Raw genomic sequence first — 13176 nt, forward strand, 5'->3', positions numbered from 1 at the left:
ACAGAGAAACTAGTTTCTTCAAATTTCTCTTTAATGTTGCTACAAACAACCCTTGATCTCTGTGTCAATAATATTCAACAAGAGCTGCAAGCACCTATGGCTACTGTGGCAAACACTGCAGTTTTGCATTGTAAGAACCCCCAAATCAGCTGCTTTTGGCATGCAAATATTCCATGCAAATCCAGACCTTAACTAATTTGTCTGGCTGTATAGGCAGCTGCTTTAACTTAATTTCTGGCTGACCAGGATAGTGGGGTGAGAGTAAGAGAGGAGTTTGGACCTCAGTGAGCAAGAGGTGCACACCTAGAGACAGTAGTAGTAGTAGTAGTAGTAGTAGTAGTAGTAATAATACCCCACCCATATGGCTGGGTTTCCCACAAAATATTAAAAATATAATAAAACATCAAACATTAAAAACGTCCCTAAACAGGGCTGCCTTCAGATGTCTTCTAAAAGTCAGATAGTTTCTTATTTCCTTGACATCTGATGGGAGGGCGTTCCACAGGGCAGGCGCCACTACCGTGAAGGCCCTCTGCCTGGTTAAGGGACAGCTGGCAGAGAAGTATGTGTGGGGACAGCCATGTTGTCATTTGTACTATTTTTCTTCCTAAGTGAAATTTCTAGGGTCCCAGCCACACTATTGACTCCTAGCACAAAAATATCTTTAAGCATTCTGGTTTATCTGTAAGGCACTGCTGAGTTAAGAATGACATGGTCCTCCTTTCTTCTGCAGCCTAAGTTAACCATGGCCAAGTGTAGACGGAATGTGGAAAATTTCCTGGAAGCTTGCCGAAAGATTGGCGTGCCTCAGGTAAAAGAGAAAACTTTATGTCTTTATTTTGCACTGCATGTATTCATTTTATATTATTGAGAGCCCGACATTTCACAGCACCAGTTCCTGCACGGGGTTGGGGGCCACAGTGGAAATAAATGCCTAGAGATGTAACCTACCATATTGCAGCTGATCAAGCCACTCCAGTAATAAGCACCCTTTGTCCTTCAATAATGTCTATATGCAGACTTGCATTCAGAATAGGCTCAACGGAAAGTGTGTTAATGAAAATGTAGCAAGTCAGGAAGTGAAATCATACTCCTGTTTATTCCAGTTCATCTGAGTGCCTTTTCAGGGCTTGCCCAGTCTTGCTCAGTGCATTGAGCAAGATGTGAGGTCTTGCGCTAGAAATCAGGTTTGGTTCTGCTGTTGGCTTCTGTTTATGAAGAAGGACGGCAGAGGCAAACAGAACACTGGGTACAATAAATATAATTGTATCTTACAAGTCTAAGAAGTCTTGTCACTAATCTCATTAGTCTACCTATTTTATACCTTCTGGTACTTGTTCTCGGAGACTGTACTCAGGATGAAAATTCAGCTGTATGAAAGATTTGTACCATTGGCTATTCAAATGGGGTTCTGTGTTCTGAATCATTCCCACGCCCTCAGATATGCTTGCCCAAGGAGTTGATGTAGGTATGCCAGAGAGCGCAGGAGTGCTCCAGAATATCATACTTGATGCTACTACAGGCAGAATTTTTCTGCACTGTGTAGTTTTGGGGGGGGGGTTTGGACTGGAGAGAAACTTTGGGGTCACTCCAATGAAAACCATAGTCCCAAGACTGACCTACTGTGATGTATGGTATATGAGAAGAAGTAGAAGGACTAGCTGACTGTATTTCACTTATTTAAAGTGATATGTTTGCAGCTAGCTCCTGTGACATTTGACCTGGTCTCTGATGGTAGGTATCCAATAATATATTCCTATATTCAGCAGTTGACATCCTAATCCGGACACTGCGATAACAATTTTTGGACTTGGCACTTCATCTTCCCAATTACTGCAGGTGCTGACTTTAGGCAGAGACTCTTCCAATGCAGCACTGCAGACATTCAGCACTTCCTAGTCCAATTGCCAGCTCCTTTTGCTTCTGGATTCTGCTCACCATCCTTCAGAGAGCAGCCCAGTTGGTGCAAAAACGAGGCTTGACTGTGTGTGCTGCAGGTTTTTAGCACAGATACTTTTCAGTCGTTTGGTTTCATTATACTGCATGTGAAACATTAAGTCTTTAAGTGCTGTAATACTGTTTCTGGTGGCAATGGTCCCCTCTCCACCTCTTGATGATAGCCGAGTCGTAATTGCTACAAATAGCTGCTTTGCAAAGGGATCCCTAGATCTTTACCATGAAGAGCAGTATTGACTGTGTCATTACTTGTCTGTGTGTTTTGAATAACTAGCATTTGGCAGGTGTATTATCGAAATGCCAAAGTCTCACACTCCATAAGCGGCATATAAAATCCACTACCAGCCAAGGACTTAAAGCCTACTGCACAAACCTCCCACCGAAATCCCCTCTCAACTCCCCCCACCCCGTTTGTTATCTGCTATTCCCTTTACCTGCTATCCTCAGAGAGGCCCAGATGCATAGCACTAGCCCCAGCCTTCCTTGTCCCCCCGCCTGGCTGGCTTGCACTCTGTTTCTCCTCCTTCCTGTTGTTGCCCCCTTGCTTCCACTACGTAACGCTAGCCATCACCTGACCATTCCCTGTGGGCAGGACAAGGAAGAGTGGAAGCAGGAGCTGTGCTTCATTCAACTAGCCAGGATCTGCAAGCAACTCTCAGGTTGCAGTTTGCCAGTCCCATGTGTTTTGAGTTTGGAACATAGCAGGAATAAATGAGTTGTCTTCTGCTGCCGCCTTCTGTGCATCTTGTCCATGTTCCATTTTGCCAGCCGAAACACCTTCATTCTCATCTTCATAGTAATAGCTCTTGGAGTTAACAAAAGGCCAAGTGAAAGAGCTCAGCAGCTCACCCAGCAGCACTCTCTGCAATCTGACAATTCAAGATGAGTCCTGTGGTGGCTGAGCTGATGAGGCTAGAAGCCATTTTCTTTGCTTGCCTTTTCATTCAAGTTCTTGGGGGAATCTGCTTCAGTTCAGCTTTGGTGCAGACCGGAGAGAAGCAGAAGGTCGTGTAGACCAGGCTGAAGCCGAAAGTGCCAAGTAGGTTCAAGCCAAGGATGTTGCTGGGGCTCAGTGGGTGACCTGAAGGCATTGTTGGTGCTGGCCATCACAAGGAAGAGCAAGAGTCATGCTTGATGGCCCCAAGACCACTGAGTAGGAGTGAGGACAGGGGTTGGGGAGATGGGTGGGAGACACCCGGGAGCCAGAGACCAGCCACTTACGCCATTGCTCTGATGTCTGGGAGTTTGTGGGTTGACACCAGTGACCTATCCAGCACTTTGCCCAACTCAGCATAACAAAGGATGCTCAAACTGAAGTCTGGCTATTTTGAGAATATATCCCCCAACAATTTTGAGGAAGCTTAATTAAGTATATTTCTTATAACCAAGAATACACATAGGGTGGGATTCAGCACTGCACCCTTCCAATCTTTCTATCAGCACACGCACTCCAGGTTGCCAGATAGAACAATATCACATCGCCTTCCCCTCTGTCCGCACGCTGTTCTGGGGTTCTTTCTGACCACTCAGAGCCAAGGTCAGGGCGGAAATGCCTTTTTGCACAAGTGGAAGTATCGGTGCACAATTTCCTATGACGGGCCTCATGAGGTGAATCCTACCCATAATCTGTGCAAATTTGACATAACTAAGATCCTACACCTAGAGAAATGGGGATCCTTTATCCTTTTAAAATAAAAACTGCTGCTGCTTATAGTTTATAGAGACTCTGAAGCACTTGTAGAGCTCTACGCAAAACAGGATCTGGTCCATAGTCTTCACTGTTGGGGAACATGTCAGGCAGTGATGGCAATAAGAGATCCTGCACCAAGTACCACTTGGTGTTCTCTCTCTCTCTCTCTCTCTCTCTCTCTCTCTCTCTCTCTCTCACACACACACACACACACACACACACACACACACTGTGTTGGACCTGGGACAGGCATGTGGTGCCTCCTGTTGGGTTTGTGTTGTAGCAGTAATAAAGAGAAAGGTGTTCGCATGGTCCTATGTAGAAATACTTACCTTTTGAGAGGGCAGATGAGATCCCTTTTTAAAGCTGTTCTCTAAAGGTAGCATCTTGCATAGAGCCACATTCCCCTTCTGCCGTGCCCGCATGCCCATGTTTAGCTAAGTGATTTAGTGGGCACAGTGCGACAGAAACCCATTTGGGGGTTGATGTGCTTTGCACCCTCACAACCATCCACCACCTCTGCCGGGAGAAAAGTGAAAAGTCCAAAAATTGCAAACTTTTTTAAAAAAAAAATGAAAATGAAACGTGTTGCATGACGGTACACTGGTTTACCTATGCAGGATACTACACTCAGAGACCAACTTTGCATTCCCAACCAAAAATGGGTGCACTTTTGGGGTGTTTTCCATGCACCACGCTCCCAGTTTAAATAACACCCCTTCCTGAAAAATGAAGGCCTGATTGTGCCAGTATGTTTTATGGCTGTTTTCTTCCAACTGAACAGCAATATAAGAATAGAGGTAAGAACACTGAAGGACCCTTTTGTGAGAAATGGATGACCCTGGGCTTTCTTGTCTACTTCATGGATTCTTGCATGACTGATGACTGACGCTAATTTTTTTCTGTCTGTTTTCCCTTCCTGCTCACACTTTGGACAGGACAAACTCTGTTCCCCTTCTGACATTCTCCAGCTAAACCTCAGCATTAAAAGGACAGTAGAATCTCTTCTTTCTCTGGGGGCAGATTCAGAAGAACCGAATCTTGTCTCCCTTTCCACCCAGCTGTGTGGCTTTGCGGCATTTTACTGTGCTCTGATGCTAATGCTCTGTGTGTTCTATCGCTGGGTCTTTTTCCTCTAGCTAAAGCTCAAGGGTGCCATGGACTTAACTCCAGCTCTTCCAAGCGGTTGGTAAACGGTCTGTGTTTCAGTTGAGAATTTTGTATGTGTACGTTGTTCCTGATCCACCAGCAATCTGCTCTGTGTGATGTGAAAAACTCTCTTGCTGATAATGACCTAGTCAGGCAGAATTTGCTGTTAGATAAGTGAAAGCTCCCTTATATTATGTGGCTGGAATACTTTATGCAAAACAGAAGGGGGGGTTACACTTTGTAGAAATCTATTTTAATTGCACAACGGTGGATATTTTTGTAGAACAGGAAGTTCACCCACTTCCTTTGGGAGGGAGGGTTGGTAGAGACAGTGATGGACATTTGATTCTTGGAACTCACGGAACACTTGAAAAACCGGGATACAGTGTTGAAGGGAGACACTCCCTCACCATAAGATTTTTCCATCTAGACCTCCTTTAGTTTCTTAAGGATTAAACAAACAATGAAATGCATCTTCACCTTTTTCTCCAAATGCTAGGAATACCACCATCGTTTTTAAAACAAAAAGTGGCGATTGTTCAGAATTCCTCAGAAACCTCCAGCCTAAGCATCAGAGGCCTTATTTTCAAGCAGTGCTGATGAGGAATATTCCTTCCTGTCTCTGAGGCACCGCTAGATTTGCAGAGCAGGCTGTATTGCACAGCAGAATGTGGAGATTGCAGGTTTTTACAGCCAATGCAGGTTTTATTACAGTGGCATTATCCACCCAAATAGCATTTGCACTGATGGTCTACGATGCAGGAGGGGCTCATGAAAAATGGCTTCTCATCTTCTTAGACCAGAAAATCCACAGCATGCCATTTTTTTCCTAGTGATCTCTATTTAGAATACTTACACAAGTTCCTCTTTGCTGTTACATTGCTCAGTCTGAGCCGACCGCTAGTGTGAGCAAATATCTGTACCAGCAAGACTGCTACCTTAATCCTGTCTGCACCAGCTGTTAGTGTTGTCTTCAGCTACTGGTGATGTGTAGCACTGGGAAAATGCAACCCTTTGCCTTGCGTTTCCTCACCTCCTTCTGGGCTCACATTCATATTTGCACACATGTGTGCCAATGTCACAAAATGTATTGACTTGTTTATTTCACCGTTAGGATTTCTCAGTTGATCTCTGCTGTCACAAAGAATTTAAGAGTGAGAGGCCTTCGACTTTCTAGCAAATGCACATGAGCAAGTTGTTGAAATCCTCAGCTTTAATACCAGTCCTGTAGCTTTCCAATAAATAGTGACAGCACTTTTAAGGAGCAGCGCCTTATCTGAAATACCGTTCACACTGTTATTGATTAATTAGGTGCTTTCATGTTTATAGACAGAACAATGTGTAACAGTGTTCAGCAAGCTGGACAGTTCCCATTTGGGGCTGATGGCATTTGTCCTTCTTGTGGTTTGGTGAAGCTGGGGTCCAAATATTTCTGCTGGTGCTCAGCCTTGAAAGGGTCTAGTGGGGTAATAAAACCAGGGGTGGAGAAAGTAAGTAAGTTAACCCACTGAAGCTCTAGCCCCTGGAAGCCCTGCTCAGTCTGGCTTCTAAGATTTTGACAGACAGTTGCCTGCTCCCACCCCCCAGTTTAACAGCTCCCTCTCCCCATGGATGGAGCACCGAGGCTTCGTTCCACCACCTTCAGCCAGCCTTACAGAATGGCTTCTTGGCTCGTCTTGTTTTGTGTAGCTCAGGTACCAGCCAGGTTGATGCTTCAGCCTTTCTTGCCTATCCATGCACTCTGCTCCTGCTTTCTCAGGGAGACCTTTGCTCTTAACGTGGATCTCAAAGCACAAGCGTTTGCCCTTCTGCCTTGGGGAGGTGCACCATTGGAATTGCCTCAGCCTGGCAGTCCTCCATTCACACCTTTTAGGATTTGTCCTGCTCTGGTTGGCTGGGAGCCAAAAGCTCCACAAAGCAAGAACCAATTCAGTTACGTTTTTAAGAATGTGCACATTTAAGTACTGCTGTAACCAAATACAAAGTAGGGGGACATCTTAGGCCTAGAATGAGTGTCAGAGCAGCAAGTTGCTCTCCATATGTGAAAATAAGAATATGAAAGTTGAACACATGCAGTTAGGCTCATGAACAGACACATCATGCTCTAACCTTGTTGCATGCGTTGGAATAGCTCTTGAATTGGCCTCTTCTGTCAATTAATGACTGGCCAGAGTGCTTTATGACTGTTGATTCCTAAATGGGAAGGCTCCTAGCAAGCAGAACTCCTGCCTTTGTGAATTCTAGAAGACAGTGTTACCAAAAGACCTTTCTCCTCTTTGAATGAATGAGTATTATTTTTGCGCTCATCCTCCTTGTCTCAAAATGTTTGGTCCAATACTGCAGGTGTAGCTATGATTATATCTGGCCTCTGCTCACTTTAGGCTAACCTGAGTTAGGTCTGGGTTTTGTTTGTTTTTTTACCTTTTTCTGATCCCCTTTAGTCCATGTTTATAGTGGCATTTTGCTGAATTCAGGTAGCGTTGAGGCTGAGTGCCTGGTTTGCCTGCTCTGCTTGCCAGAAATCCCAAGCTTTCTGCATGTCATTGTGTATGTGGAGGAGGCTATCATAGTCACATCAGGTGCGCTGATAGACCACTAAAAGTGCAGGTGCCAAAGCAGGAATGTGTGGGGGATTCAGTGTCGTTCTGTTACAGATGTTCCACCTGTGCAAGCCTATCAGCTTGTCAGATGGAACTATGCCTCCTCCCTCCTCCACAATGTTCTGGGGTTCTCCTGACCCCCCCTTAAGCCAATTTTAGGGGACGGGTGGGGGGAGTGAGGAGGAGAAGGAACCCCATGACTCAGGCTTCGGCTGACAGGGTTCATTAGGTGACTTCTGTCTTCTGCGATGAAAAGAATTAAAATTCTGCACCCAGAATTCTGCAACCTGTATAAAATTGTGTGGATTGGAGAGGCTTGCATAATTTATTCTGGTTTTGCCAGCCATGGGAAAAAGCAGTGATTTGTACATGGCACTGATGTCTTGCTGGCTGAAATCTTACTCAGCCACCTTCAGAGATTTCCAGCAGTCATTTCCCAAAATGTACATCAAGCATATCTTCACAGCCATAAGGGCTAGCAACCTTTTTAAAAAAAATAAAAAGACACGTTTCTCAAGCAGATGTATTCTTTGCTCCTGCAAGAGTTGCAACACGTGCAGTGAGTGCATGCGTCCAGTTTTTGCAAACCACCTGATTGCTGAGATAATCCCTGCTATTCCAATGGGGTTGTCAGGATTTTCACGGGTGGGCCAGCCCACGCAGAACAGTTTTGCATTGAAGCCAGCATGCAGCCTTTGCCAACCTGGTGCCCTCCAGATGTTTTGGATTACAACTCGCATCAGTCCCAGCCGGCATAGCTGAAGGGCAGCAGCTTGGTGAAGGCTGCAGTAGAGCACTGTATCTTCTTTTTCAAGAGGGATGGTGGTGCTCCCATACCTTTTAAAATGGTGCCCTTGACCATCGTTCAGCCAGGATGCTGGTGTTTCAGCTTTAGCCGGCTGAATCACAGCATTTTCCCACAATGAGCTCTTATGTTTTGTGCAATAATCACAGAGCTACAGGCTCTAAATGTCACGAGCGCTTGGGGTCCCTCCCCGCAAATTCTGCTCTCAGTCGCCTCCTATGTGGCACAGCCACCAAGCCTCTTCCACTGCCGCCTTTAAGAGTTTCCTGGGTGCCCACTTCCCTCCACAATGCCTTCCTTTTGCCCCTTCCTAGACTGGGCGGCATCTGCTTAGCAACTGTCACCTCGGCCCTGAGGCTAACGCGTCACCTGTCAGGCTGGGGAATGTGATACTCAAGAGTGGCTTGAGTTTTACACCTGACAGTTACCGTATTTTTCGCCCTATAGGATGCACTTTTTCCCCTCCAAAAATGAAGGGGAAATGTGTGTGCGTCCTATGGGGCAAATGCAGGCTTTCGCTGAAGCCTGGAGAACGAGAGGGGTTGGTGCGCACCGACCCCTCTTGCTCTCTAGCCTTCAGGAAGCTATCCGCAAGCCTTGGGAGCCTGCGGGAGTTCCCGCCGGGCTCCCAAGGCTTGCGGATAGCAGCCTGCAGCCCGAAACCCGGGGAGCACAGCGGAGCGCGCCCCGGGCTTTGGGCAGATATCCGCAAGCCTGGGGAGACCGGCGGGAGTTCCCGCAGTCTCCCAAGGCTTGTGGATAGCAGCCTGTTCTGGGGTCGGGGGAAGCTCGGGCTTCCCCTGCCCCAGCCCCGCGCCTGGGGGGGGGGATAATTTTTTTTCTTTATTCCCCCCCCCAAAAAAAAACAAAAAAAACCTAGGTGCGCCCTATAGGGCGAAAAATACGGTATAAAGCAGGTTGTGTCCTTCAAAAGCTGATACCTCAGTAAATGTTAGTCTCTAAGGTGCTCATGCACTTTCTGCTGCTACAGACTAATGCCCCTGCTCTTCTGGGGTGTGTGTGTTTGTGTGTGTATTTGACCGCAGACCTGCAGTGTGTTCTCAGAGGAGTCCCAAAACTTGCCTCTTGACCGCTCAGAAATAGCAGTTTCACAGGCGAGCAAGGAGTAGGGGGTACAGGAGTCGACCCTGAATTAGTCAAGGAAACAGAGCACCTCAGTTACGTGGATAAATGCGTGTTGGAACACTGTAGTTTGTATATTTTTTTAAAGCTGTTTCTACTGGGGGTAGTTTTAGGAATATTTTAAAAGAAATGAGTGCCTGTGAAAATAAATGGGCTGCTCAATGAAACCAACTTTCTTAGTTGTGAATTGATTGAAGGGAGTGGGGAGATGTTGCCATGCTGGAAATGCGTAAAGAAAAGCATTCCAAACTCTTGTATTGACTCCTCTCCAGTCTCTCTTGCTTGTTTAGCCATCATCTTTAAACAGGTATTAACTAGTGTGTGAGAAAGGGTTATTTTTTTTCCAAATTCCTGCCATCTCCCCTCATTCACATGTTATGCAAACGAAAAGTGCTTCTTTGGCTTGTACTCTTTTGTACCAGGTTTTGCATATAAAGTGTACGTCTAATACCATCCAACTTCAGAAAAAAAGACTTCCTCTTCCCCTTCATGTTCACCTTTATAATTCTCCTTTTATATATGTGTGTGTCTTGTTTGCGGGGGATGGGGGGGTTGATTGTCGGTTGCTCTTTTTTTAACATGTTGATTAAATAAAGTTCCTGTCCTGGAGTCTGGCTGGCTTGTTGTTCACTGTGTCACACATGCAGCTGTTTGTCCGATCCAGCGGTGGGCAGCTCAGAGATGTGTTTCCTTAGGAATGCATCCTGAAAAGAAGGACCTTGGCTGGCATGCATGCCACATGCCACATTTGCACGTCACTTCCATGTTCATAAAGTACCAAACTACATATTGCATTTCTGCCGGGATAGTATTGCTGCCCAGTGATCGCCTTCAGCTTTAAAAAAGAACCAGAACCAGCCATTTGATTGCCAGGGGTGGGGTGTGGACAAATATTGTCCTACTGACTGAGAAATTGTGTGCATTAGAAACCACAGTGGTTGCATTTTTCATCCTTTAGTGCTTGGGACCGTTGCGTTTCTCAGGTGTAACCTCAAAGGTCCCAAAATGAAAGTTTAGATTCTAATAAAACCCCACAGTTCTCCCCCCGCAAAGGCATACTGAGAGCCAGCTTCTTAATTGCTGCCACAGCTGAGAGGCTTGAACATGTGAAGCTGCCTGGGTTCTAATTCAGAGCACTGGTCCGTGTTAAGCCGGCTCTGCATAGGCTGAGCAGCAGAGAAGAGGCTCCTTTAGAAGTAGAAATGCAATGGGCTGGACGTGGGACTTTTTTGCATGCAGACCATGAGCTCCAACGCTGAGCTGCACCACCCTCTCATTTTATAACATTCCATTTTTGGCACACGTACACACACACACATTTGCTTTAATTTAGTTTCCTTTTTTTGCGTTGTTTTAGTTTTCATCCCTTTTTTTTCCTTTATGTCTTTTTTGTGTTTTCCCATGTAGGAGCGATTATGTTTGCCTCTGCACATATTAGAAGAGAGAGGGTTGACGCGAGTGGCAGAGACTGTACAGGCACTTCTGGAGCGGGCCCCCCCAAAACAGCAGCACCACCAGCAGCAGCAACAGCAGCAGCAGAATCAGCTGGCTGCTGTGTAGTGACCCCCGAGACCTTGTTGCTTTGTCCTTGGCCAAGCCGAAGAATGCCCGGACTTGACTGCTGGGGCAGCGTGTCCAGACACAGGCAACCATTGCGTTCGAAGGAGGAAATCTGTATCCGGGATTCCTGAAGGGAATAATTTTTGCTTCATTTCTCCACTTTTTTTGGAGGTCACAAAAGTTTCCATTGAACTTAAAGAGAAAAGAATTCTTTGTAAAGTGAGTTTTGCCTGCACACGTGGGAGGGAACCAGGGGCAGATTTCACCTCCTCTCCGATTCATTTCTCAATAAGGTCACAGTAGAATTGGGGCAGCGGGTGGGAGCCTTTGAAACTACCCCCACCCCCCGAGAAACACCATATGTTTAAAAAACTCTGGGGTGGCTAGTATGTCGTATTCAGATAGGAAATATCTTTTGGTTTTTTTGCAATGCTCTCATTCGTTTCAGCACACAGGGCGTTTCTTGCGGATTAGACCCACCTGAACACACACATATTCCTCAGCCAGGACTTTGGAAGCATACATCTAAGAGTTAGGTTATGTTCTCGCTTCAACATCACTCCCATCGGACGTATGTATAGGAATACTTTTTCACACAGGTTCTTCCTCTGGCATTCTGTGTCCCAGCACAGCGCAAGAAATTAATTGTAGCACCCATCTACTCGTAACTTGGTAACTCGCGGTTTCCTGAAAGAGCAATTCCTGGTACGACTTTTAATTTTCATTGTCAAATCATCCTACAAAGAAACTGCTGTTTGGAGGTAAAATAGCAGGGCCCTTGACCTGTGCTTTTCAAAAATGATCTGTTAACTGGGTAGGAAAGTGGATTATTGAAGTAAACGGAGACCAGTGGCTCTGTTGCAGAAAGAGAAAAAAAGTGCTCTTTGGTGGATTTGAAAGAACAGTTTTTAAGGGTAATTCTTTTCATGAAGTTAATCAAGCATTTCTTTTTCTGCGTTCTTCTGCCATCTACCCTTCCCCTTTATTCATTGCTTCTCTCATGTGTTCAAAACCTGTAGCTTTGGAAAGTGTGCAGGGGCAAATGAAAACCATGTTAGCAGTGCCTGAAGACTGGATCTGCCCAGCAAGCACCGTAAAAATGAGCTGAGAGGTGCAGACTGGCAGTCGTGCAGTTCCTGCATCTTCACTCCTGCCCCAGATGTTGCCTTATCATGGGCAATTTGAGGTTCATGTCTTGTTTCTCCAACTGGAATGCCTTTCAGACACTTATCTCCTCCCCCTGATGCTAACAGATTTCCAGATGGAGCCAGCTATGGGAATTGGTGGTCATGTACTGAAGCACTATGCTGATTCTGTGACTGAGAAGGACCGTAGGGAGGGAGCTTGAGTAATCAGAATGTGGCTGGAAGCAAACCATGTCATCACATAGGTGAGCAATATTTGGGCAGCAGGGAGCAAGCCTGTGTGCTGGCTTCATAGCCACACCCTATAGCCCCTTGCAGTATCACAGAGGATTTGGGGGGGGGTACTTGGGGGCAGCGAAATCTTTGGCTGCCTCCATGCAGTATGTTCTCTTGTGGCGCCCATGTAAGGCACTGCTCTCAGCAGTGATTCTTGGGGAAGAGAGGCCCTCGTGGCCTGTATGTGAGGTTCACAAAATAAAGCAGAAAACACTGAATGTGATGACGGATAGCAGGAGGAGATGATAGAATAGTTCAGCTGACATGTGTAGACAATGGATTTTGAGGAATCTGGAAAAGAACCTCAGGCTGGCTGTGTTTTTGCTTTTGACATGCATTTCCTCTCCCCAAGTGTCCGGGTGGCGCTGTGCTGAAACAAAGCACAAATTGTCATTTTCCTGCTTAATTTTGCCTTGCTAGGCTCTCGTGTCCTTGCAGGCTGCTTAGTTCCTTTTTGCTTCATGACCCTTGGCTCCCAACTCTCCTCTGAAACACATGAAGAATATTTTTAGCAAAACAGTAGCATGTGGTTGAAGCAAGTGTTTTCTTCTAGCTTGGACGGCCTCAAGTCCTGCAGGTGCTGGATGGGCCACAGGACTGCCTGCCTCTTTGCTGATGCTGGGCGTGCCGTGTTTTGTGGGTGCGGTGTTGCCGGCCAGAAGCAATTCTTGAGGAACTACATCAGATGCAATAGCAGCATTGAAAGCCCTCTCCCGGTTTCCTTTGTGTTTCCGTTTGCCACCTCGCGGAGCTCTGATTCAGATGCTTCACCAGTTCTGCTGCAGTGCCTGCCTCACCAATTCTCATCCACTTGTTTCGTACACATCTCTGGCTTTCCTGTTATTTATGCAA

General features: G+C 46.1%; 2 protein-coding genes across 3 annotated transcripts in view; one reads left to right on the forward strand and one right to left on the reverse strand.

Moving 5' to 3' along the window:
• The window catches only part of LRCH3 (leucine rich repeats and calponin homology domain containing 3), a gene marked incomplete at its 5' end in the record, with an annotated part of 83514 nt that extends 74764 nt beyond the window's left edge, over nt 1-8750 (forward strand). For both annotated transcript variants that reach the window (XM_083612774.1, XM_083612775.1), the window contains 2 exons: nt 734-811; nt 4585-8750. In XM_083612774.1, the coding sequence (XP_083468900.1) occupies nt 734-811; nt 4585-4785 (279 nt within the window). In that variant the 3' untranslated portion in view covers nt 4786-8750. The remainder of the gene's footprint in view (nt 1-733; nt 812-4584) is intronic.
• The window catches only part of HTR2B (5-hydroxytryptamine receptor 2B), a 176970-nt gene that overhangs the window by 66249 nt on the left and 97545 nt on the right, over nt 1-13176 (reverse strand). The gene's annotated exons all lie outside the window — the stretch shown is intronic.

Source organism: Podarcis filfolensis (genome assembly GCF_964270895.1).
Source record: "Podarcis filfolensis genome assembly, chromosome: 5".
Classification (NCBI taxonomy): Eukaryota; Metazoa; Chordata; class Lepidosauria; order Squamata; family Lacertidae; genus Podarcis; species Podarcis filfolensis.